Here is a 23,618-nt window from a genome sequence, read left to right on the forward strand (position 1 = left end):
TCAATAAATGACGAAACTTGAGAATTTAAAAAAAAATGTATTTGAGAATTGCATTATATATAAAATTTTTACATTATTTTACAAAGTAAATCGTCAGAAAAAAAATTTAAAAATAAACATTTATGGTAATTTTTTATAGCAGTGAAATTATAAGAACATACATAATAAGGACGTTCGGATAAATGGATTAAAAAAACTCAGATAAAAACTCTGTTTTTTTTAAATGTCAAAAAAGATTTTTTTGTGACACTGTTCAAAGCATGTTTTGTCTTTTTGGTACATGCATTGCATCACATTGCATGTTTCGTATAGGTATCTTGTTCTGTGAGATTTCTCCTTTATTCTACAAAATAATAATTATATGTACTGTATGTAATATTAGCTCTGTTTGGCCTAGAGGTATCTTAAAAATGCACCTAAAAAGTTGGCGAGTTCTACGGAATGTCAAGTTATCGGGAGTCGAGTTTGTGGAACTCTACCTGTAGTACCAAAAATATTAACAAGGGTGGCATATATGCGTTTTCTTGAACGAAAAAATAGGAACTGGCCACTTGGAATGTAAGAAAGAGCACAACAACTAAATGCAACTAAACACATGAATCAAGTGATACGTGGCGCCTTTTTGTATTACAAGAAATAATGCTTTTACAAAGAGCTAACCTCTGTTACCCCCCTTCTTTTTAAAGCACCGTGTAATTTTTGTAGTTGTATCTCTTTTTTATGTTGAAATTCATACTGTTTATTTTGGCGAATATTTAGTTCCTAATATGCCAGGTGAAGTTTTGATTTAAGGAATGATACACTGAAAGAAGAAAATCCTAACAACATAAATGTGAAAAAGGGACCAAGTTCGAGAGAAACGACGTTCGGAGTAGTCCGTATCACCGACAAAAGAGTTGATTTAATCATAGCTGTAGGAATGTACAACGTTCTTCAATTAATTTAAAAAGCAATTTATTACTTCTTTATTGTATGCGGCTTAAGTGTCTGTTTTTCGCCGATAGTTTACTGGTTGCTCCCGTAACTGTACTAGCCAATGGCGTGAAGTTGCCACGGCATTCAAATAATCCATATACACTGATACCATACATGCAGTTATCATTGCTTTAATTAAATTATCATGGTATTTAATTCATACAATTGTTCCTTATTATGCATTTAACTATATTTACATATGAATTACCTAGAAACTTAAAAACGTTGAGAAATTAAAGAAGACGAAACCAACTAACGAGTTGTTCGTAGTACATCTTATCAGGTAGGTTTACCCAAACTCCTATGCTAAATATCCTTTCGCGTAAAGAGTTTAAAAATGTGCCCGATTTTATTCCGACATTTTATTTTAAATTGAATTTTCATCTGAACGCAAATTGAGCGTGTCAGGGGGAACGTGAACATTTGTTTGCATTAGCAATCATCTATTTTTGAAATGGTTTATAACTGAACGCAAATTGAGCGTGCCAAGGGGGACGTGAACATTTGTTTGCATTAGCAACATTATAAGCATCTGCTTATAATCAATTAATAATAATCAATTTATAATCATCAATTTATAATATCTAGAACAGCGGTCATTTCATATGATCGTCGGACTTTTTAGTTCTTAGATATCGTATTTGTAACCTGGCAAGTTTTAACTGTCAATAAAATACATTCAAAAAATGCGACTTCTCCAGTTAGAAATTAACTTGAAATAAATATTTGCTTTTAAGAAAGTATGCACCTAGTTCAGAATCCCCTAGGCAACGACAACTACAACGACGGCAACGGCAACAACAACAGCAATGTTCTAGTACTGCTAGTGCTGCTAGTTCCAATACTGTAGTTCCAATTTTGCCAGTACGCTTTTTCTAGTTTATCTAGTGGTTCTAGTACTGCTAGTAGTTTTAGTACTGCTAGTGCTGCTAATAGTTCTAGTACTGCTAGTTCTAAGTAGAAGTACTGGAACTAGAACTCAGTACTAGCACTAGTTTTAATACTAATTCTAGTACTAGTTCTACTATTAGTAGTAGTGCTGAACTAGTACTAAGTATTAGTACTACTACTACTACTACTATTATTAATTATTATTATTAAGAAGAAGAAGAAGAATTGTTGTAGAACACGTTTGATTAAACCAAGCTGAGAAGAGGTATTTTTGTACGGAATTTTCGCTTTCCTCCCACGCAGGGGGGCTGCGCGCCTTTGTGGTGTAAGTTATTTGCATGGTTAGCTGACAGTTGGGAGATGACCGTGACAATTGACCATGGTTCAGATCTCGAGAAGTAACTAATGTCATTTTTTAAATTGGGGTTTTAAAGAGGCAAAAAATGGGTAAGTAACCCGATAAGATAAAGCACAAATCACTCAGGCTGATTCTCGAGGATGTAGTCATTGTTGTCGGCCATGATTGTCAGAAACAATGGATCCATCTTTTAAACTGTAATTCCTTCAATTTCGTGAGGTTTATGCTGAAAAGTATTGAATAACGCAGTTTTTGAGGAAGAAAAAATAGCAAGGTGAATTAAGAATGTTTTTAGCTGAGAAGTAGCTGAAACATAAGTTGAGAAATATGAAATATTTTGTAAAAATTATTGGATTTTTAATATTTTTTTAAATTGTATTTTCATTGATTATGTACTTACTGTTCGCAATTAACATGTGTGTGCTTTTTCTTAGGGTGATCCAATATTTGAAGAAGATGTAATAACAACATACATTAATTTACTGAACATCTTGAATGAGAAAGATTGGGCTTTAGGTAAATTATAAATGCTTTACACTTTTATGATTTTTATATTTCTCTTTCGAAAAACTTTTTTCTTTTTATGCGAGGGGATTGATTCAACTAGATTTTAAAGCTACTCTGCGAGGTGCCAGAACAACACGAGAGATCCCACTAAAAAAAAGCGCACATAAGAAACACATCTGCTGTTAAAAGCGTATCAGAGAGGTTCGATTTTCATTGCAATGGCGTAGGAAGATTCCTTAGATTTTCTTTTTCCTGCAAACAGAAAAATATACACTACTGACTAATTGCTAAGAACGACAACATTATCACCTATAGCAACCACAAAATGAAAGAAAGTAAAGCGTGGAAAATAAGTGCCGAAACAGTAAGAAGAGGTGTGCGTATGGAAATTTTTATTCCCTCGTCTGTTTATCAAGTGACAACGCTGGTAAAAATTTAAAGGATTTGATGCATGCGGGCAGCTGTTGTATCAAGTGAAAGTTGTACGACAAAAATTTAATTGACGGTCTTGGAAGTTTCGGTATGTCTTCTCGACATCACTCAGATGATTTTACCCGTGACGGTATCATTTGAAATATCGAAGAAGGGCAAAAAATAATAGGTATTGCTAGGGAGTTCAACATGATCCATATCGTTGTTTCGTGGTTATGGAAAACATTTCAAACAATTGCAATATGTAGCCAGCGTTACGGAGGAGATCGTGTTAGATGTACGACCTCAGCAGAAGACAAGTACATTGCCATAACTGGTGCCGGAAACATTGCCAAAAACTGGTGCAAGACAGCTCAGCAGGTGGCGAGCAAGTTTATTGCTGCCGCAGGATAACAGATCTCTCGAAATACTGCAGCCAGACGTTTGTGAGAACTATACACTTCAGACTTATTGGTACTCCATTGCCTAGACAACAACGTACCGCCCGTTTGCAATGCTGTCGCGAGCACCGCAGTTGGACTGAAGAGGACTGGACTTGTGCAGATGAGATTAGGTTCAGTTTGTTATCGGGTTATAAACGTCACAACTGATCTGGCGTGAGAGTGGTACTGCTGGTCGTCCAGAAAATGTCCGGGAAGGGGGACAATATCATGGTATGTGGCGGCACAATGATCAATGGCCGCACACTTCTACATCTGGTTTTACAGGTGAGACAATGACTGGCCAACGATAAATTGAGAATTCATTTGCCTCATGCTGGACTTTCCAGTGGTCCTTTCGGTGATAAATTTCTTTTCATACACGACAACGCACCATGTCATCAAACACTCGCTGTTCAAGATTGCCTAGACAGCGAGAATATTTAACACCTCGTATGGTCACCATATTGTTCAGATCTAAATCACTATTAAAATGTTTGGGATGCTCTGAGAAAAGGACTTGCTGGTCGAAAATATCCTATAACAAGAACACACTCATCCAGGAATCAGATCAGTTGCTTCAACAGGTGCTGGATAATGCTGTATAAAGCATGATACGACATGTAGAAAGTTGCATCACAGTCCGCGGTAAAGATGCTTCGTATTGACACGTTTCGTTAAGGTGAGTGCTGTCGTTCATACGCGCCACCCAGTCAGTATAATGGTTAGTGACGCAAACTGCCGTACCAAAGTGTGCGAGCTGGAGTCCCAGAGAAAGCTTGGATATTTGTAAGCGTATAGTGTCTGTGCGGCAAGAGGCACTCAAAATATACGTTGAGCCGAAAGTCGTTTCGAAAGGCTGATGATAGGGAAAGGTGTCGAAGACTATAAGCCCGCCTTTCGGGATGTTCTTCCTCAAAACTGGGGCAGAAGTTTGCTAAGTTCAACAATGCCTCAATTACCTGTGGTACTACAGAGATCCTGGCTTAGCTTTTACCTGTATCTGTCATTAATATGCATTTTCCCAATTCTCCGTACATAGTATCAAAACAGCACTTTATTACTTTTGGATATTTCAAAACCTTCTGCATTTTCTTGAACAATAAACGCTCTTAATTCTAAAGTCTGAACAGTACAGCAACAGTATTTGATCGAGCTTAGTCATCACTCCCGCTTAATGTTATGGTACACTAAAATTTGAGGTCTGTCCTTAGTAATTACCAAGAAGTGTACATATCCTCAATCCTTTTTACAAATGGACTGGATATTTTCGGTCATCCGAAATAGGGTACAAAATTTCTGCTGTCGGAGAGCATCAATAAATACATGATTTCTCAATCATTGTTTTCTTCCTTCAAAGGATTTCTCATAAATTCTACTTCTAAGAATAATTAAACGAGCGAATGAGTTCACGAAAACTAAAATTTGCATCTGAAGGTAGAGATATGTATTTTAATAGACAAATAAGGACAAAAACTTTTACATCAGGAAAACCTTTTCCGCAGGTGAAAATATTTGTCAGGAAAATAATCAAATACTATACATCTTTTATATGAGAAAAAGAATTTTTATTTGATATTTTAGCCATTCAAATAAGTAGGATTTTTCTCTCCCTCCTTTTTTTGGAAGGGGGTACATTTTTGTAATAATTCCTTTTAAAATGTAAAGCAGCTGCAGTTTTATCACTTTAAACATTTACTCCTCGCTCTGACCAAAATGTATTAACAATATTCAATTCTGTTTTTCTGCAGCTTTAATATCATCAGTATTTCGTTTATGCAAGAGCTAAATTTCAGTGTTACTGAATAAGTAATAAATTTTTACACATTAGTTGTCTTAATCTATAGAAAATCTTAAATGATGTATGGGAGAAAGATTATGGCACAACTAATGGAATAGAATTGGAGTATCCAACTCCATAATTTTTGTAGTCACACTTTAAAAATTTGCTCGTAGGCAAATCATATTGAAAAAATAAAATTGCATGTATAATCTGAAACATTTGAAATCATACATTTTCTCTCTGATTGCGTAAAATCGTGTTTCTGCGAAATGGAAATTGTTACCACTTCATTTGCGGAACTGTTGCAAGCTTGGTGCTCCAGCGATCCAGTGATAAAAAAGGCACAACTACGTCTTGAACAACGGAAGCCTTTTATTTATTAAGTAGCTATACAATTCTCCGTATGGAGTTAATTTATGATAGAATAATATCACACCAACTACTCCTTACCGTTTGGTATTGCTATTTTAAACAGTTCAGTTTAAATATATGGTTTCTTGTTCTTATCTTGAATTTCTGGGAATTCGCCCCTAAACCAGTAAAACTATAGCAACATTTTAAGCAAAAATTATTACAGTTCCTCGCTTTGGGGAAAAATGACGCCAGCCTAGGGGCAACCTAATTTTTAATACACCTAATCCTCCACCCGAACATGGGCGCTCGAAGTCCGAAATTTTAATTTCGAATTTGTTTCTGATTTATTTCATATTTAGTACAAATTTAAAGAATTTTTTACTTAACAAGCTCAGCGGTTTGAAAGCGAAAGGTGGCAAGGCTCTTCAAATAAAACATTTTTATCTCCAGTGCGCCCAATTGCCATTCGTCAAAAAGGAAGGTACTTAGCTTTCATATTTAACCCACAAATTCTTCTGTTTGCAAGCAATGTATTACTACTGCCTCAAATAAAATACTTATTATCTCCAGGCACCAAAGTCTTGCCATTCAATTATAAGGTATTTCTACCGCCTTCTTAGCATGCCTTAGTGGTCTGCACGCTGGGCGCGTATTCCAGAGGTCCGTGGTTTAATTCCCGGCGAGGGCGTTGCTCATTTTTCAAATCTTTTGCTTCCAAATAACCTAATGTCTCTACACAGTAAAGCGTCAGATATTTAACTTTCAAATTAATCTTTCTTTTACTGAGTAGCAAATCAAGTGATTGAAAAACAATAAACGCAGTTCTTAAGAATATTTTTTTAAAATTTTTTAATATGTTTTATTTAAATAGAAATGTATTTTAATTAAATTTAATGTGTAAAAATTCATTTAAAGCATGAGTCGTCTAATTAGAGATAGTATTAAATAATTTTATGAAATGACACTAGCTGGACTCCTCAGTATTTTTTCATGAAAATTCTTTTATGCGGCTAGCCGCTGAAGTTCCTAGTTTTCAAATAAATAATATAGCTAATGTAATAAATGTATGAGAGTCCCTAACACCATACCGGGAATTCTAAACCTATGCTTTTTGAAATATTTTGCTTTAGAATTTAATGTTAAGTGCAAAGAAAGCGATGCCTAATAATGTAGCTAAAATGTCAAAGAAATTGTGTTAGCAAGAGAGAGTCCAAAAGCGGATTGGTAACTTGCGATGCTCAACGAGAGTATAAAAAACCTTAACAAATGCTCTGATACGACGTTAAAATCTGAATCCTTTCAGATTTTCTTTTCTTTTTTTTTTTTTTCTCGTTGCTTCTTTTTTTTTAAGTCATCTTGCTTTCATTTGAGAATTATTTTCATTTTCAGTTTTCTGTTAAAATTTTATTATGACGTCATTTAACAATAACTGAAATGGCTCATGTTTTGCTTCATTTGGTGTATCTGCAACTGCGATATTTTACCTCATTCCCTCCCTTCAATTATTGCATTCAGTTGTGTTAAAACAATAAATTCAAGGCAAATGTTATGTTCCCGAAAAATATTTGGAAATGCTTGAATTCCGAAAACAATCAAAATAACAAAATGAAAACTTATAAAAGAATGAAGATATGGCATGAAAACAGTACCTTTGATGCTCGGGAAAATATTATGGTCAGAGAAAATATTCAGTCACTCTTTACAGCCATTCTATCCTCGTTTAAATTAAATGTATTCATGTTTTTTAGAGAAAATGGCATGACCCAAAACCAAGATTGATAGGACAAATTACTTTCACTTTTACTCTAACTTTATATTATAACCTCTAAATAATCGTGTTTAGCTTTCATACGACAATATGTACAATGCAAATGGTTATGAAATATGGAAATGTTTATTACATACCGTTTCATGTCAAATGGTCTACAGGGCAAAAATCACCAGGCATGGATGGCGCGTTCATTTGGATAGTATTAGTCATTTATCTCTCAGATATAAATTACCGATATCTTTATTCAACCTCCGAGTGGAGAAAGTCAGGGAAATTAAAGCCGTCCCGAAACTTTGCTATTTAAAATCAAACTGTTTAGCAAACATCGAAACAGTATGAGGTATCTGCCACAAGTGAAGGCGATTACAGTCCACGTCTATCAGATTTTCTCTTCCACATCTGTCAGATTATCAGTCTATATCAGATTTTCTCTCTTAAAGGAAATCACAGACTCCCCGTGGTATATTCGCAATAATGCAATCCACGAGGAACTTAAAATTGTCCATCTAAGGACACACTGTCGCAACCTGGCCAAAGGATTTCACCAAAGACAGAGTACTACAATAAAAATCTGTAGTTACGATTGTAATGATCTCTCAAATTTAAATAGACCTCTTGCAATGTTAAAATGTGTGTAATATACTATAATACTTGTTTTATGCATCTCTTACTATCTTATTATTATGTAAATACCTATTTACTATGATAAATTCTCAACTTTGCTTTGTAATACCAAATGACACATTTTGTAGAAGCACCATTGGTGCTTCTACAAAATTTCGTGCTAACCTTCTTTACAGGTTATTAGTTCGAACGGCTCCCTACAGCATTTTCGAGGTTTACTTTACTTTCTGGTACTGCTGGTGTACAGTAGAATGCCGGGCCGCGGTCTAAACCCATATCTCATGCTTTGTAAATAACCTAACTTGTATATCTCCATTGTTATTATCTATCTATAAAATTCAAAGTGTCACGTGTTCTACAAGAGGTAGGGTTCCCGAACCCAGGTACCCTGGCAAGTCATCACAACATTCACAATTGCATAAAAAGGAAAATGTAAGGATTCAATCACCAATCTTCGAGTTAAGAGGTAATGGTAATATGTTCCTGCGGTAACGTCTTATCGCTGTGCGAGAAGGTGTTTATCTCCTAGCCCACGTGTGTTATGCTCAGCGTGAACACATGCTTGTAAAGTTTCCGAATGTGTGTGCCACGTGCGCCATGATTGACGGTGTTACTAGGGATCCTTCTGACTAGCCCGCTGAAAAATTAAAAGAGGAATTAATTACACTTGAATTTAATATTCTGAAAGTGGCCCCCGTGATATGATTTAAAATTAGAGTTACAATGCCTCTATTACAGGCTCAGTTAAATAATGAGCCTGGAGTTCAGTGCATTTATGAAGCTGATAATTTACTCTGTTTTCGTATCTCTGTAGAAACTTGCAAACTAAAAGGTAGGAGGACCTATTGCCAAAACTGCCAATATTTCTATACAAATGGCAAAGTGTCTATCGGTAAAAGAGAATTTAATTATGTGTGAAATGCAGTATGGGAAACCCAGAGTGATTAATCTGTAAATGATCCGATTCCAGCCAACACAATGCAAGCCTTTCTAGATATCTAGTAACAGTCCTCCAGTGGATTCTTGAGGCTTCTGACATGTATTTTCCACAACTTGAAGCAGTTGGTGTACGTGGTTCTGCACGCTGGGACGGTATTTCAGAGGTCCGTGGTTCGCCTGAACTCCAGTGGGTACCTGCCCACACTGGAATACTGGGTAATGAAATTGCAGATGCAATAGCCAAAAGAGCAGCAACTGACCCCCACGTTCGCACACTTGACGTGCCTCTCCCGGGCTCGTTCTTAAAAGCTGAGCTCGAGAGAGAATTACTCAAACGTTGGCAACATCTGTGGGAGACAGAGACCACCGGCAGAAGAGTTTACAGATTTTTTCCAAAAGTCTGCCGGCTTCTAAAATCTGGCTCGTCTCACTTCACTCAGTATCTAACAGGACACGGTCCCTTCATGACTAACCTGCATCGCTTCAGACGACGCGAAAATGAGCATTGCTCATGCGGGATGGTAGGAGATCCGGACCACTATCTGTTCGCTTGCAGAGAGACTGCCAAATATCATCTTAGGCAACCAGTAGCAAACCACATCCATGCATGGGCCGAAGCTACTTCAAAAAATCGCAATGCATTGAAACGCATATGCGATTGCATTAACATTGCACGCAAAATCTCAGACAGGCTGGAGTAATTCTCAGCTACCATCCTCGTCACTAGCACAGGCCCTGTATGCTCCGTACCTGTAGTGAACTAATTTTATCTTAACTTAGCTTAGTCGGCTTTTCTTATTCCCTGTATATATTTATCTCCTTGAACTGTAAACCTTGAATTATGTATTTTGCCTTATTTTATGTATTGTTTCCACTGTTTTGCCTTTTTTTATTTTATGTATTATTTCACTTTCTAGTATTTTATTTCTTATTACTTTTAGTATTTGTAACCACCTATCCATAACTCCGTAAATATGTAACTGAAATTGTTCTTCTCACCAGCAATGTACCCTTCTTCCATCATGCACTATCGTCTTCGTCCAGCATTTGTTTGCACTGCCCTCAGCAGTCGTCTTGAGCACAATATGTATTTATAAGTGTGTTATTTTGTTCAAGTTATTTCCGTCAGCGGGCTACCTGGCCGATATGCTAACTACCCATTGGACCGGCTGCCTCGCTGTCGGTGAAAAGAAAGAAAGTAGAATGCTGGGCCGGGGTCCAAATCCATGTCGCTTAGGAATATGAATGTTGTTGTCTGTTGCAAAGTCCAGAATTCTCCAGTGTATCATGGCTTCGGTGATCTTGCTATATCCAGGAAATAAACTGAATGGTCGCTTCGTCTATTGCCTTTCCAGGCTTCAATATCAGCGAAATTACAGCAGCTTTCCAGGATGTAGGAAAATGAAAGTTTTTCGCGATGAGATTGATGATGTCAATAGATCTGAAGATCCAAATCGTTTCTTTACTGGTGTCAATTCCTGGATTTTTCCAAACTTTTTTCCTGAATATATCTCAGTACCTCCAATGACTGAGATTATGCTATTAGTGTAAAACCATATAGATTGAAAAGTTTAAATAAAAACTAAAACATGACTGTAAGTGGACAGTTTAAATTATTAATACAAACGGAAGTAATAGAACTGAAAAATAATAAATCTTGTCATGAAAGAAGCATTACTTTAACTTTTTGGAGTTTTATTGCAACTGTAATGAAAGGAGCTTGAAGGAATTTTAAAGAATAAATTACACCTTTCCCTGCAAGTGGGTTTTTTTTTTTTTTTTTTTTTTTTTTTTTTTCCGGGAGGGGGGAAAATGGGTTCAAAGGAAATGTTTTGCCAAAGTCAAATAAACGCCTTGGACGTATAGTTAGATCTTCCAAAGTCTTAAATATTTAGTTTTTAAAAACCATTCAGTGCAGCTTAAGGCGTATATACATCGGTTAAAATATATTCTGCGTTAAACTTATAAAGAATTTGCATATATTTCACAATGTTTGATATATGTGGCTAAACTCAAGTGTTATTGTTTTTTCCGACAGAAGTTAAGATCCGATAGACAGAAATTCGACAAGCCTTATAAGGTATTTCTCCCGCCTTCTTTACATGCCGTCATCGTGTAGTGATCAGCACGCTCGACGCGTATTCAAGAAGCCCGTGGTTCGAGTACCGGCGAAGGCTTTGCCCATTTTTCATCCCTCCTGCTTCGAAATAATCTAATGTCTACAGTGACGCCCGAACTAAAAAAAGGTGGTGGATGATGATTCTCCACCACCTTTTTCACTTCTCCTGCTTTCAAAATTACCTAATGTCTCTACATCCTGACGTCTTTATTTTATCTTCCACGTGATAAAACGCACTGATAATTAGTATCACTAAAGGAGTCATTTAAGCAACTTATGTGCACCTAAATATATCGGGCAAGAATTTTTATTTTTTAACGCATTTCTTACACTAAATAAAGGTATTCCCTTATTATTATGGTCAACATTATTTTTAAACGATGCCAAGAACCCTCTTGTTAATCGAAGACGCCAAAGTAGCAAGCCAACTCAGAGTTCTTCGTAAAGTGACAAATGACCGAAAGCCCTAACAGTGGGCATTTGTAATCCACCCGTCACGTTAAAAGATCTGAGTAGGGTTGTTATTTTAGCTCAGTACACTAACAAGAGGGCTGCTTACATCGCTTAAAGATTTAGATCTAAAACAATAAGGTAGTAGTCAAATAAAACATATTATTATTAGTGCCAATTAATATATCAATTGCAAAATTTCTAACTCTAATTTAGTGCTCTTTGATATTTATAAATAACATCTGACAGTAATAATAACATTTTATTGTAATAACAAAAAATTCCGGGTACCATATTTAACGAAAATGTCCATTTTGACGCTATCGAATGCAATTTCACGATGTTTCTGGGTAACATCTGTACTTAAAGAACTCTCTTTCTCGATAACATCGCAGACTTAAATGCTGTAAAAGACCAAAAGTAAACTTTCAGTTTTGTGCACCGAAAAATCTGCCTTCTTGCCCGCTGGTCGAATTGTTTGTTTTTGCGTAGAAAATGTAACTTTAATTGTAAAAAAATTGATTTTTTTAATTGTTTTAACTGTATTTGGTGTTTTATTTATTTTATTTTATTTTTTAAATTTTTTATGTATTTTTGCCTTGTTGCGAAGTGAGAACTGAATTAATTGAATGAGAAATATATCTCTAGTGAAATTCGAGAAAATAAGTTTAAATGAAATGCGGGAAAAATGCGTATAATTTAATATTCCGTACTAAGAAGTCATGTGGTGTACCCATGAGAATTTTTAATTTTATTTTAAATGATAACGCTTTGTTTAATACTATGAGATCTTTCCACATTCATCAGTATACCATTTTGCTGCAAAACAGCAACTTAGAAACAACGGAACTTTAAAAACTAATTTTTTCGGCAGTGACTTTAGAAATAGTCTATACTCGTTACGCAAGTTAAAACTTTCCAACACTAGATTAAATAGTACATTTACCTGAAAGCGCACAACTGGAAAATCAAAATTATGTTGTCTGTGCTTGAGTAAAATGTTAACGTGGTGCGATATATTTTCATCAGTTATAGCACTGTAGTCTACATAATTTGCATTTAATGTTTTGGAATGCTATATAATATTCTTTCGTTTCGCTTTCATTAACAATTAAAGACGAGCATCTTTCTCATAATAAATACGAGTAACTCTAGCAGGTTACAGATATGCAGAAACTGTGATTAACAATGCACTTTTTATTTTCTTTCGTTTATTTTATTGATTGAAGTCTTAATATTTCCAGAGAAACATATAATGCTTCAACCATGGCTGAGAATTGTATTGGAATCAAAATTTCATACTATGGAAAATAACTTATGGACTTTGTTTAAAAAGGTAAGTGCTTTGTCGAAATATGTATACTGTAAATAGAATGATTTAGCTAAAAATTCTGTATAAATTTCGGAAGGATTTGCTCAAAGCAAAATAAGAATCATACAGTAATGCAGCGTCTAAACGCCACCTTCATACGGTAGATGGCGTTGTTCGGTTTCGAGGCTGCTCATACATTCTTTCGTGGTACCTTCATTTATAAATCATCTGCAGAAATAGTAACATGCATCTAGAGTTACATCGCAAATTCCGTTACAGAGTGCCATGAGGATTTTGAAATACCTACGAAAGTAGCTGGTTCGAAAGTCCGAGACAAGCTAGAAATTTTCAAAAATGCGCTCATTCCATGCAATGTCACTCGTGTGTTGCAGTTCATAGTGGCAACCTTTGAATACCTTCTGAAATCTTCCAGCAATTTACAAAAATCTTGTGAGTGATTTAAAGCATTTTGTTCTCTCCCATGCTCGTGCACTTTAATGACTGGCTTCCTTTGTAGACTAACCCGTAAAGATGACTTGTCTGACTCTGCATTGCTGTATGACTTCGATTTTTTAACCCAAAGGGCGTTAGCCGAGAAAGCCTATTAATTTCGTTTTGGCATTTTGCGTCGAAAATTTTAAGTGTCCATTTCACTTTTCAAATTGCTGCCGTCTAATATTATCGCCCTGTATTGTATTTAAAGAAATTAAATATTGAAGAATCTGCATGAATGTATGTATGTTTCTCGCACTGTGATAAAACAACGGTACATAGAACCAACCAATTTTGAATAGCGTACGTCTCCACCCGAATATGGGCATCTGGAAGCCCGAATTTGGAATTTGTTTTATTATCTATTTCATATTTTTTAAAACTTAACGAGTTTTTGATTAACAAACGCAACGATTTCAAAGCGAGCCGTCGCAACACTGCGTAGGGGGGGGGAAACATTTTTATGCTCAGCAAGCAAGACTGCGTATCGTTAATTCTTAGATATGCGCTTTTTAAACTATTTTATGATTAGTTTAAGAGAGAAGAACGTGATATTTAGTAAATAAAGATATCGCACAAAACGTTAAAGCCCCTTGGGGCATAATATCAAATCTAAAAGCCTTCAGATTTTTTTTTTTTTTTTTTTTTTTTTCATTTTCTTCCCCCCATTCCCATATTACGCTTTTTCCTAGAGAGCTCGTAGGTGGAAATGCTAAGAAATTAGGGAAACAATAGGAAGAAAGGAAATATTAAACTGGGGAGGGGATCCGAAACATGCCATTATTAACAGAAGAGAGTATTCCTTTTTATATCTGAAATCGACATGCACATCGATAGCCGAAAGAAAAATCATATAGAATATTTAAACTATTAGATAGAACATTTGAAAAATTGAATATATGATAGAATATTGAAGCTCTAGTATAAAACTTTTTTACCGAAATTACTCTCTGTATTTATTCTAGATCCAAAAACGAGATTAAGTTATAAATATATCTTCATACATTTCAATCCTTATCATTTCGGTTAGCCTTACCCATTTCAACTCTTATCATATCAGTTCATCATTTTCGTGAAAATAAAGTTTAATTTATTGCAGTATCCGAGTTCTGTTTCAATGTATAATCAGAATACACAAATGTATAATCAGAATCACAATTTTCAAGTATATGTGGTTCTTAAGAATAACTAGAAAATAATATTAAATATTATTAAATATTATTTAATATTATATCTGAAATCGACATGCACATCGATAGCCGAAAGAAAAAAATAATATTAAATATTATTTAATATTTTATCGAGTTATTATTATTCAGTATATGCAAAATACAAACTGAAATACAGTTTGCTTAGTAAACAAAACAGGATGTTTTTTTAATGCGTGCATTTTTAAGGATTTAATTCATGGAAATGAAAAGTTCATTAAAGGAAATATCCTATATTTTCCCCGATTTTTTGACCCGACACGGAAATCAATCCTAATTTCATTAGAAGAAGAAAAATAACGTTATTAAAATGACACAAATTAGTTACTGAAATGTAAAGTGGTATTAAATGTAAAATATGTAAGGTTATTATTACTTTGCACAAACAGTTATTTATAATTTCAGCCTTAACTATCTTTTCCATTTCCCTACAAGAATACAAATTAGTCTGAAAATTATTTCAACTAAGGTTTTCGTATTGTGAGAAAGAGCGTGTTTCTGCCTTTCAAGGCAACTATTTTTTCCGCACATAATTTAAAGACTTCTATTTTATGGTAATAATGTAAAATGTATGCAAGAAAGTATTTTGTTAGTAAAACGAACATTGTTGAAAATAATAAGTCCTTTGAAATATATAATACAGTAATGTTATTCTGTCTTTATAGATGATTTTGACGTGATACGTTTATCATTTAAGCCCTCTGTTCATCTAATATACACTGCACTGTGTATTAAATAGCATTAAATGATGAAGAGCCCAGCATCTGATGTTCAGTCATAAAAAATCTTTATCTTGCAAAGCTTATAAAGAATCTCACGATCGTTCAAATACCACATTTACTCGATTATTTTAATCCCTTTTCTGAATTTCTGATTGGATTTTTTGAATATACGCCGTATAATTTATCCCCTCCGGTTTTCAAGCATTAAATAAATCTAATATATATCCTAAGTCGCGCTTTCGAGACATGAAAAACGCAATTTAAATTTCGCCAATCGACCCATCAGAGCGGGGTCCCGTTTTTGTGGGTGTGTGTGTGCAAATGTGTTACGTCGCATAGCTCAAAATCGAATTGCCGTAAAATGTTATTTTTTTTTTATTGAAAGCCTTTGACTAGTCTCGACTTAACATCTGTTCGTACGTATGTATGAGGCGAACATATCTGTCTCGTATAACTCAAAAATGATTCGTGTTAGAATGTTGAAATTTTACATATGGGACTGCTATATCATCTAGTCGTGCACCTCTCTTTTTTAATTGCAATCGATAGTGCTAAAAGGGCACTTTGAACTGTAAGATCGTGTCTCACTTTCAAAGGAAATAAGTTTAAATGAAGTGCATCATAAAATGTGATAGGCGTATTAATAAGAGAATATTATTATTAGAAGAAGAGATATTGCAAAGAAGTGTTTCAAATATTTGAAAGTGTGAATTAATGTCAAAGAAAATGTATCTGTTCAGTGGTCGGCTGAAAGTATGTTGTGTTCGCAGTGTTCTTGTAAATGCAGCTGATGCATTTTTTCTTCTGCAGTGCACTGCTCATGTTGTTGTGAATCTGAGCAAATAGAGTAAACTATTGAGTTTTGGGGGCAGATTCTTCTCAACTGCCCTAACTCTTGGCAGCTGATGCACCTGATCAGAAAGAAAGAAACTCGTGTTAAAGCCTATTAAAATATTGCTTTAGGTTGAGATAATGACTGCTGCTGTGAAGGAAATGTCAAATGTAAGTTTATTGCCCAATATCTCTGAAAGGAGATCTTTTTTTTAACTGTGAGTTGATTATCTGAGAATAAATCTTCAAAAGATGCATTAAACTTGTAGAGTTCCTAACTCTTTTTGGTAAAGTAAATGTCGAGGAACTTAGTAAACTGTTAATCGACTTATCGCTGGGTTCAAATAACTAACTAACTAAATAACTAATATCTCTTAAAGGTCTTTTATAACTGTGAGTTGATTATCTGAGAATAAATCTTCAAAAGATGCATTAAGGTTTTAGAGTTCCTCACTCTTTCTGGCTAAAGTAAATGTCGAGGAACTTAATGAACTGTTAAGCAACTTATCGCTGGGTTCAAAGAACTAAAATGGTAGACCTTAAGAAGGGTTAGCTACCCTTTATTTCATTCAAAATAAGATGAACAGTTGGTCCCTTTCTCGGGCTTACAACAAAGACTCCACTTGGGCTTGAACTCAGAATAAGAAATAAAAACTAAATTAGAACTAATCAAGATACATAGCTGAAGCTAACACAATTATCTAACATAGTTGGGCCTTAATTTAAATTAGCCGGGGAATATCAAAAAGCACGTATTATACGGCCGAGCGTAACAGCTTCAAGGTTTGGTTTGATTTATTTAATTATGACAAAGCACACTAGGGATATCTGCCGAATGGGAGGGATGCCTTTGTGGAGGACTTTCTAAGGAAAACTGACTGGTATATAGTTACAGATGGGGAAAACCACGAAAACGCCCATGCAGCCAGCCCGTTCGCGGAATTCGAACCTCGGACCGAACTACCAGTATTCAGCGACTTTACCGCTTGGCCGCAAAAGCTCCAAGAGAGCTTTAGCCCGAAGGCAAAATAACTTTTTACGTGCTACTCAGGATTCCTAGCTCTCTTTCACGAAGTAAATTGAACCTTCCTTAAACACTAGTTCTAACTCATTTGCATTCGACGCGATTGTCAAAACTCATTCTGGTAGGGAGTTGTAAGTGGAAACAAGAATCGATAGGGAAGCATGTCGAAATTAAAGTAACTGTTAGAAAAATTAAAATATACCTTACAAGGTCTCCAACAACTTCTGAAGGAAGTACCCCAAAAGCAATTGCTAGCTTTTCTAGGTTTGGGTTCCTTTATTATTAAGGTGCACTTAAGTGAGTTCTTTTTGGGAGGAAAACGTTCCTGCTACTGTTCAAAAACTTCCTGCAGATTATTGATTTTGTGAGTAACTTTTCTATCGATAAGAAAGCAAATGACTTTGTTACTATAGTTATTGAATAGATCTAATATTCTTGAAATACCCTTGTTTGATAAGTTGCTTGAATCAAAGCTGAAGAGGTATTAGAAGAGAAATTTGATTAAGTTGAACTTAAGGACAGGGCACGGGAGCATTAATTTGATGTTGCATAGGATACTGGGTTGAAAGTCGGAGAAGCATCAGCAATAATACAAGGTATGACACAAAAGAAACGAGACTGGTCCGATAAATCATTGTACTTACAGAATAAGTTCTCCGTAACATTATCACCTTCAAAAGAGTTCCCTTCAGCATTCACACACTTCTGCGTTCGATGCTGCCGTTGCTGGTAACAGTTCTGCAACGAGGTTTTTGGAAGGCCCTTTCAGGAGATTCTCCATTTTTGCCTGAACTTCTTCAGCTGAAGTAAAATAGGTTCCCTTTAAGTAAGATTTAACTTTAGGAAATAAAAAATCGCATGGAGCCAAATCAGATGAATAAAGAGGATGCCCCATCACAGTAATGTTTTTGCTGGTCAGAAACTGTTTGACAGATAAGTGCGTGTGAGCGGCTGCATTGTCCTGGTGCAACAGCCATCCATCACTCCACAACTATGGCCTTTTTTTTTCCTAATTTTTTTCCCAAATCATCTTCCACACTGTCCCTTTCTCTTAAAACCGCTTATGCCATTCAAACACACGTGCATGAGACAACGTTTCATCTCCATAAGATTTGAAACATTTGAAAATGTTCTCTCCGAGGCTGACTTCTTAAGTATCGCAAGAAACTTGATGTTGATTTCGCTGTTCAGTTTTTACATTAGATATTTTTCCGGCAGAATGCAGTTGCACGTGTTCACTCAATGACGCAGTACTACCCACTGGGGTGGTCGCTTAAGTCAAAACTGGCCACATGTATAAGAGAAGGTGTGTGGCATGATGTCACCCAAATAGTTGTTTCCAACTTCACGCTGTTTTGAAGCTACATACATAGTCTCGTTTTTCTTTGTGTGTGTGTATGTCACACCTTGTATATTAGACGTCAGTGATCAAAGTAAGCTCTGTATGTAGGTTATCATGCAGTTATTGTATAGCAACAATATAAAAGAGAAGGGTTACAGAGTCAAGCTCAGCTGAAATAGGTTGACGGGTATAATTAAAATGTCACAAAGTATTAGTTGAAGTAAATATATATGTAACTGAACACTCTACTACAATTCAGTACACAATAAGGACAACAATTAGCGCCAGAAAAATAAGAGTTGTAATAGTCGAAATCAATATAGATTATTGTATGATTGGTTAGTAGAATCAATCATTAGATTAGCAATAGAGATACTGCATGTTAAAACTGCAATTAAAAACTTATATAATAATTATTGTTTGTTATAAAATCATTATTAAAATATTGCCTAATAAATATTGTTTAAAACCAATTTAATCCTGGTAAAATTTCATTTAAGTTAGATGTGATTCAACTGTTGTAAAATATTAATTTAGTATGCTATTAAAGTTAAAATAATGTGAAAACAGAAACAATTGCAACAGTGTAAAAAATGGAGCATGCAAAATTTTGAATTGCAATAATATTAAAGCAAGTTAAAGTCAGAACTATGTGTTATATTTCAGATATTGGGAGTTAAATTATCAAAATATCTTACATTGTTTGGATATGCATACACAATAAACAATAAAACTGTCACTGTTGCCCAAATTAGGTTTAAGAGACAAATGTATTACAAATATATGAAGTTTACTTATTCGCTTTGTTGAAAATGGAAAACTAAAAAAACCCAACTTATTTGGAGTTAACCCAAACTTATTTGGAGTTAAGTCAAACTCTTCGTCTCATTTTCTTTCGAATGAATATAGAGTTTGTATTCTAGCACGATTCTTTCTGCGGTTTACAAAAACGCACTTTAATAAGCTCATGAAAACGCGGCCAATTAGTGTTGAAGACAATGAATGAATGAAAATGAATTGAATTGAATTGAAAAAATACAGTGATAACATTAGCAGCAAAATTAATTAGCTGTAAGAAAGATCGAAAATCCCACAAATGAAGATTTATATTGCATTAGTGAACATGAAGGATAAGGTAAAGGAATCGAACCAGAGGTCTGTAAATTATATTGTAGAGACATTAGGTTAATTAGAAGCAGAAAAGATGAAAAACAGCAATCGCCTTCGCCGGGAATCGAACCACGGACCTCTGAAATACCGGCTCAGTGTGCAGAACCACTACACCACGAAGGACGCTAGGAAAGTGGGAGAAATACCTTATAATATTAGCTGTATAACGCGCACCGAATTCTTCACGAAGAAACCTAAAATATACACATATGAAATACTTTTATCTTCTGAGGTCACTTATTTGAAGATTTGCCCTAGCCTTTCGAACAATTGTATACCGAACTGACAAGCGATAAGGGGAACAATATGCGTTTGGGTTAAATGCTTGAGAGAGTAAATATGCCTGTGAAGAGGGTGGGTTGTATTCAATGCAGCTGTTCGAAAGAATATTATTCTAGGGTTTTGAATAAAGGGGGCAGAATGTAGGGCAAGAATGACCTTCCAACTCGAAAGAATTCAGGGATTTAGGAATCGGATGTTTTTCCTTTCTGTAGTCATTTGAAGCCATGATTTTGATGTGAACATAGAAAGCCTTAGTAAATCGCATTTGCTCTAATTGAAATACAGTTGATCTAGTGTTCCTTTTAGTAGTAAATATGGCTCTTGCCAAACGAAACAACACAGTACTGTTTTCAAATGCAAACTCATTCAGTTTGCGAAAGGAAATGGAAATCGTGTTGCAGGAAGAATGTTTGGTTTATTGGAAGATGGGACAGATGATGATTATTTATTTATGGATTATAGTAGCAATGATGGTGAAGATGAAACAGAATTCGATGATGTGCCCGAACATATAACGGAAGACGAAGATGACGAACTTTTCCTGTTATCCAATAATGAAAATTTTTAAGTTCATAGTATGTCATTTCTTTTAAATGAACATCATTTAGGTACACGTATAAATCTAATTTTTTATGCTCATTCCTTGTTCTTATATCTATCATTTTTATACCCGGGGTATAACGCTCACCCGTAAATTTCGTTCTTATTTTTTTGTATCCAAAGTCCGCGTTATATGCCGGAATATATACGGTACTTCGCTTCCGTAATGAAACCGGTAATTCTTTCTTTGTGCTCGATAAAATTACACATTTTAAATACAAGAAAAATATGTGATTCTGTTAATTTCTTGAATTATATTACCACATTAATTTTTAAGATATTTGCTTATAGCGTGCTTGTTATATTTTTTAAACTTAAAATTCAGAATAATTTTTAAGATATTTGCTTATAGCGTGCTCGTTATATATTTGTTTTTAAAACTTAAATTTTCATACGATGTGATCAGAAATTTCCTAAACACATCGTATGTTATTCAGGAATAAAACTCTTAAAGTATTTCTTCTTTAAAACTACAAACGAGATCCTTCAGTTTCTTTTTAAATGTTTCAAAAATTAATATGCAAAAACTATATTTTGTTTTTGTTTTTCTGATGACAAACTAAATATACATAACAAATTATGTTGGTAAGATATTTCTAAAAATATCACTTATTATTTGACAGTGGTTTGGCTCCCAGAATGAAAACATCGCTCTAGTTGGAATCGTTCACCAAGTGACCGACAAGTTAATAAATTCAAGTTCTGAATGGAATGAAGGACAACGAGCTTGCGCCCTGAAAGTAAATTTTAATACGCTTTTCATGTAAACTTTCATTAAAAGTACAGACGCTCTTCGCTTTCAGAACAAGCTATATTTCGAACGACCATTCGTATGAATATGTTTCTAAAATGTTGCTAGATTTTCTGCTGTTATTCCTAACGATGTCCGTTAATTTTACGTCCGTTCTTTCACGAACTCTTGAACAGGAATTCACGAACTCTTGCGTTCAGTTGTAAACCATTTCAAGATTAAAATAAAATGTCGGAATAAAATCGGGCACATTTTTAAACTCTTTACGCGAAAGGATATTTAGCATAGGAGTTTGGGTAAACCTACTTGATGAGATGTACTACACACGACTCATTAGTTGGTTTCGTCTCCTTTAATTTCCCAAGGTTTGCAAGTTTCTATGTAATTCATATGTAAATATAGTTAAATGCATAATAAGTAACAATTGTATGAATTAAAAATATTTAAATGTTCTTAAATACCATGATAATTTAATTAAAACAATGATAACTGCATGTATGGTATCAGTGTATATGGACTATACCGTGGCAACTTTACCCCATTGGCTAGTACATTTACGCAAGCAACCAATAAACTATCGGCGATAAACAGACACTTAAGCCGCATATATATAAGATACCGTAAATTCATTATAATGATCAGTAATAAAGTTTTATCGATCAAAAATGTGTATAAAAAGGGGTGCGTCTTATATGCCGGCAAATAAAGTAAATAATTTTTTTTTTTTTTTTTCTATATAGGACGTCCTTGGATTGTCGTCTTTGAGGCACGTGTCGGTGGGGAGAAGATGATGCTAGTGTTAAATCTTTACATTTGCAAGGGTGAGTTCATGTCTGAATCAATCTCTGATGAGTTTTCATCGAAAAGTAAAAGGGTCGTTTGCGAGGAGATGGCGGGGTGAAAGATGGAAGGATGGGTCAGCATCAGTAATTTCTGAAGTGTTTTGAGAAAACAAGGGTCTAAACTTTGTGTACTGGTTTTCTTTTGAACCGTCGTTGTTATTGTTGTTACCGGTCTTACTTGTCTGACAATGGTCAGCACAAACCCACGACATTCATCGTGGCAAGGAGTCAAATGGCCTTTCGTTGGTAACTGCCTTGAGCACCATATTCGCCCGACTTTAGCCAACACCGTGTTGCTTTAGTTCAGTTCCGCCCCCAATTTTTGAGAGAGGGCACACCGTAACACCACCAAGAAGGTACCTAAGGCAAAGACCAAACGAAATAATGCCTGCTCAGTGGAAAAATCTACTAACCATCAGTCTCCACCGCCAAAGGGGGTGACAGATGAATGTACTTAATCAGTGCTCATTTTTTGTGCAGTTAGAGTGCGACACTAAGACATATTGCATACAATGTATTGACTAATTCATTTTCGAAGTTATAACTTGATTTAAAAGAGTTAAGTCGAAGTCATTGTTGACAATTTACTATCAGAATTGAATCGGATATAGTAAAGCCAATACTAGTTAATATATCGCCAGTAAGTTCTAAGAGGACGGGTCCGAGGATCATCCACACCTTTTCCCCTACCACCAAACTCTTGAGAGGACTTTCGGCTCGACGCATATTTAGAGTGCCCCCAATCCGTATAGACAATGTACATTTACAAAATCCATGCGCTTTCCGGGATTCAAACCCAGGCGCTTCGGTACGGCGGTCAGAGTCACTAACCACTATCCCGGATGGACGCCTTTAATAATCATAAATAAGAAGGTAGCACTATATGACATCGTACATGAGTGTTTGTATATTTTCTTTTCGATTCGGTACAAATTGCACTCTTTTAGAACAGATTTGCTCACATCTGTGAAAAGTTCGTAAAGTGAGGAGCGTCTGCATATACTATTTCGTTTTATCTCATTTCCTTTTCATTGCCCTTTTTATTTCATTTCAACTTTACGGTTCACAAAAACAAATTTAAAAGATATGGTAGTAAAATAATAGTACATAATATTGCTATAATTAAATATATATAACACTACAAAAACCAGAGCCGTTCCTAGGCCATTGGCAGACCGCGTACTTTCCTAAGATTGCTGCCCCCAAATTTTAAACAAAATGCTCAAGGATTAATAAAATTTTTATTTCGCATTCACTAAGTACTTACATATGACAAACTGTATTAAAAGTACTTACATATGACAAAGTACTTACAATGAATTTAAAATATTTAGGCGTGATATCGCGACAGTCCGGCCGCCCCTGATTTCGCAGCCCGCGTAGTTTTACGCGCTGCACCCCCGCTCGGAACGGCCCTGGT

The 23,618-nt window shown here is 35.1% G+C and overlaps 1 protein-coding gene across 9 annotated transcripts in view; it reads left to right on the top strand.

Moving 5' to 3' along the window:
- LOC118181277 (meiosis inhibitor protein 1-like) overlaps positions 1 to 23,618 on the top strand; it is a 223,644-nt gene that overhangs the window by 198,201 nt on the left and 1,825 nt on the right. For 4 of the 9 annotated variants that reach the window (XM_085819592.1, XM_085819594.1, XM_085819596.1 and 1 more), the window contains 3 exons: positions 2,659 to 2,740; positions 12,867 to 12,958; positions 21,229 to 21,345. In XM_085819592.1, coding sequence (XP_085675718.1) covers positions 2,659 to 2,740; positions 12,867 to 12,958; positions 21,229 to 21,345 — 291 coding nt within the window. Of the gene's footprint in view, positions 1 to 2,658; positions 2,741 to 12,866; positions 12,959 to 21,228; positions 21,346 to 22,096; positions 22,178 to 23,618 lie in introns of those variants that run through there. The other 5 variants (XM_085819597.1, XR_015041845.1, XR_015041843.1 and 2 more) reach the window with 5 other exon arrangements.

This window comes from Stegodyphus dumicola, chromosome 6 (assembly GCF_044657685.1).
Source record: "Stegodyphus dumicola isolate Sdum_Otavi_A_Nest chromosome 6, ASM4465768v1".
NCBI classification, from domain to species: Eukaryota; Metazoa; Arthropoda; class Arachnida; order Araneae; family Eresidae; genus Stegodyphus; species Stegodyphus dumicola.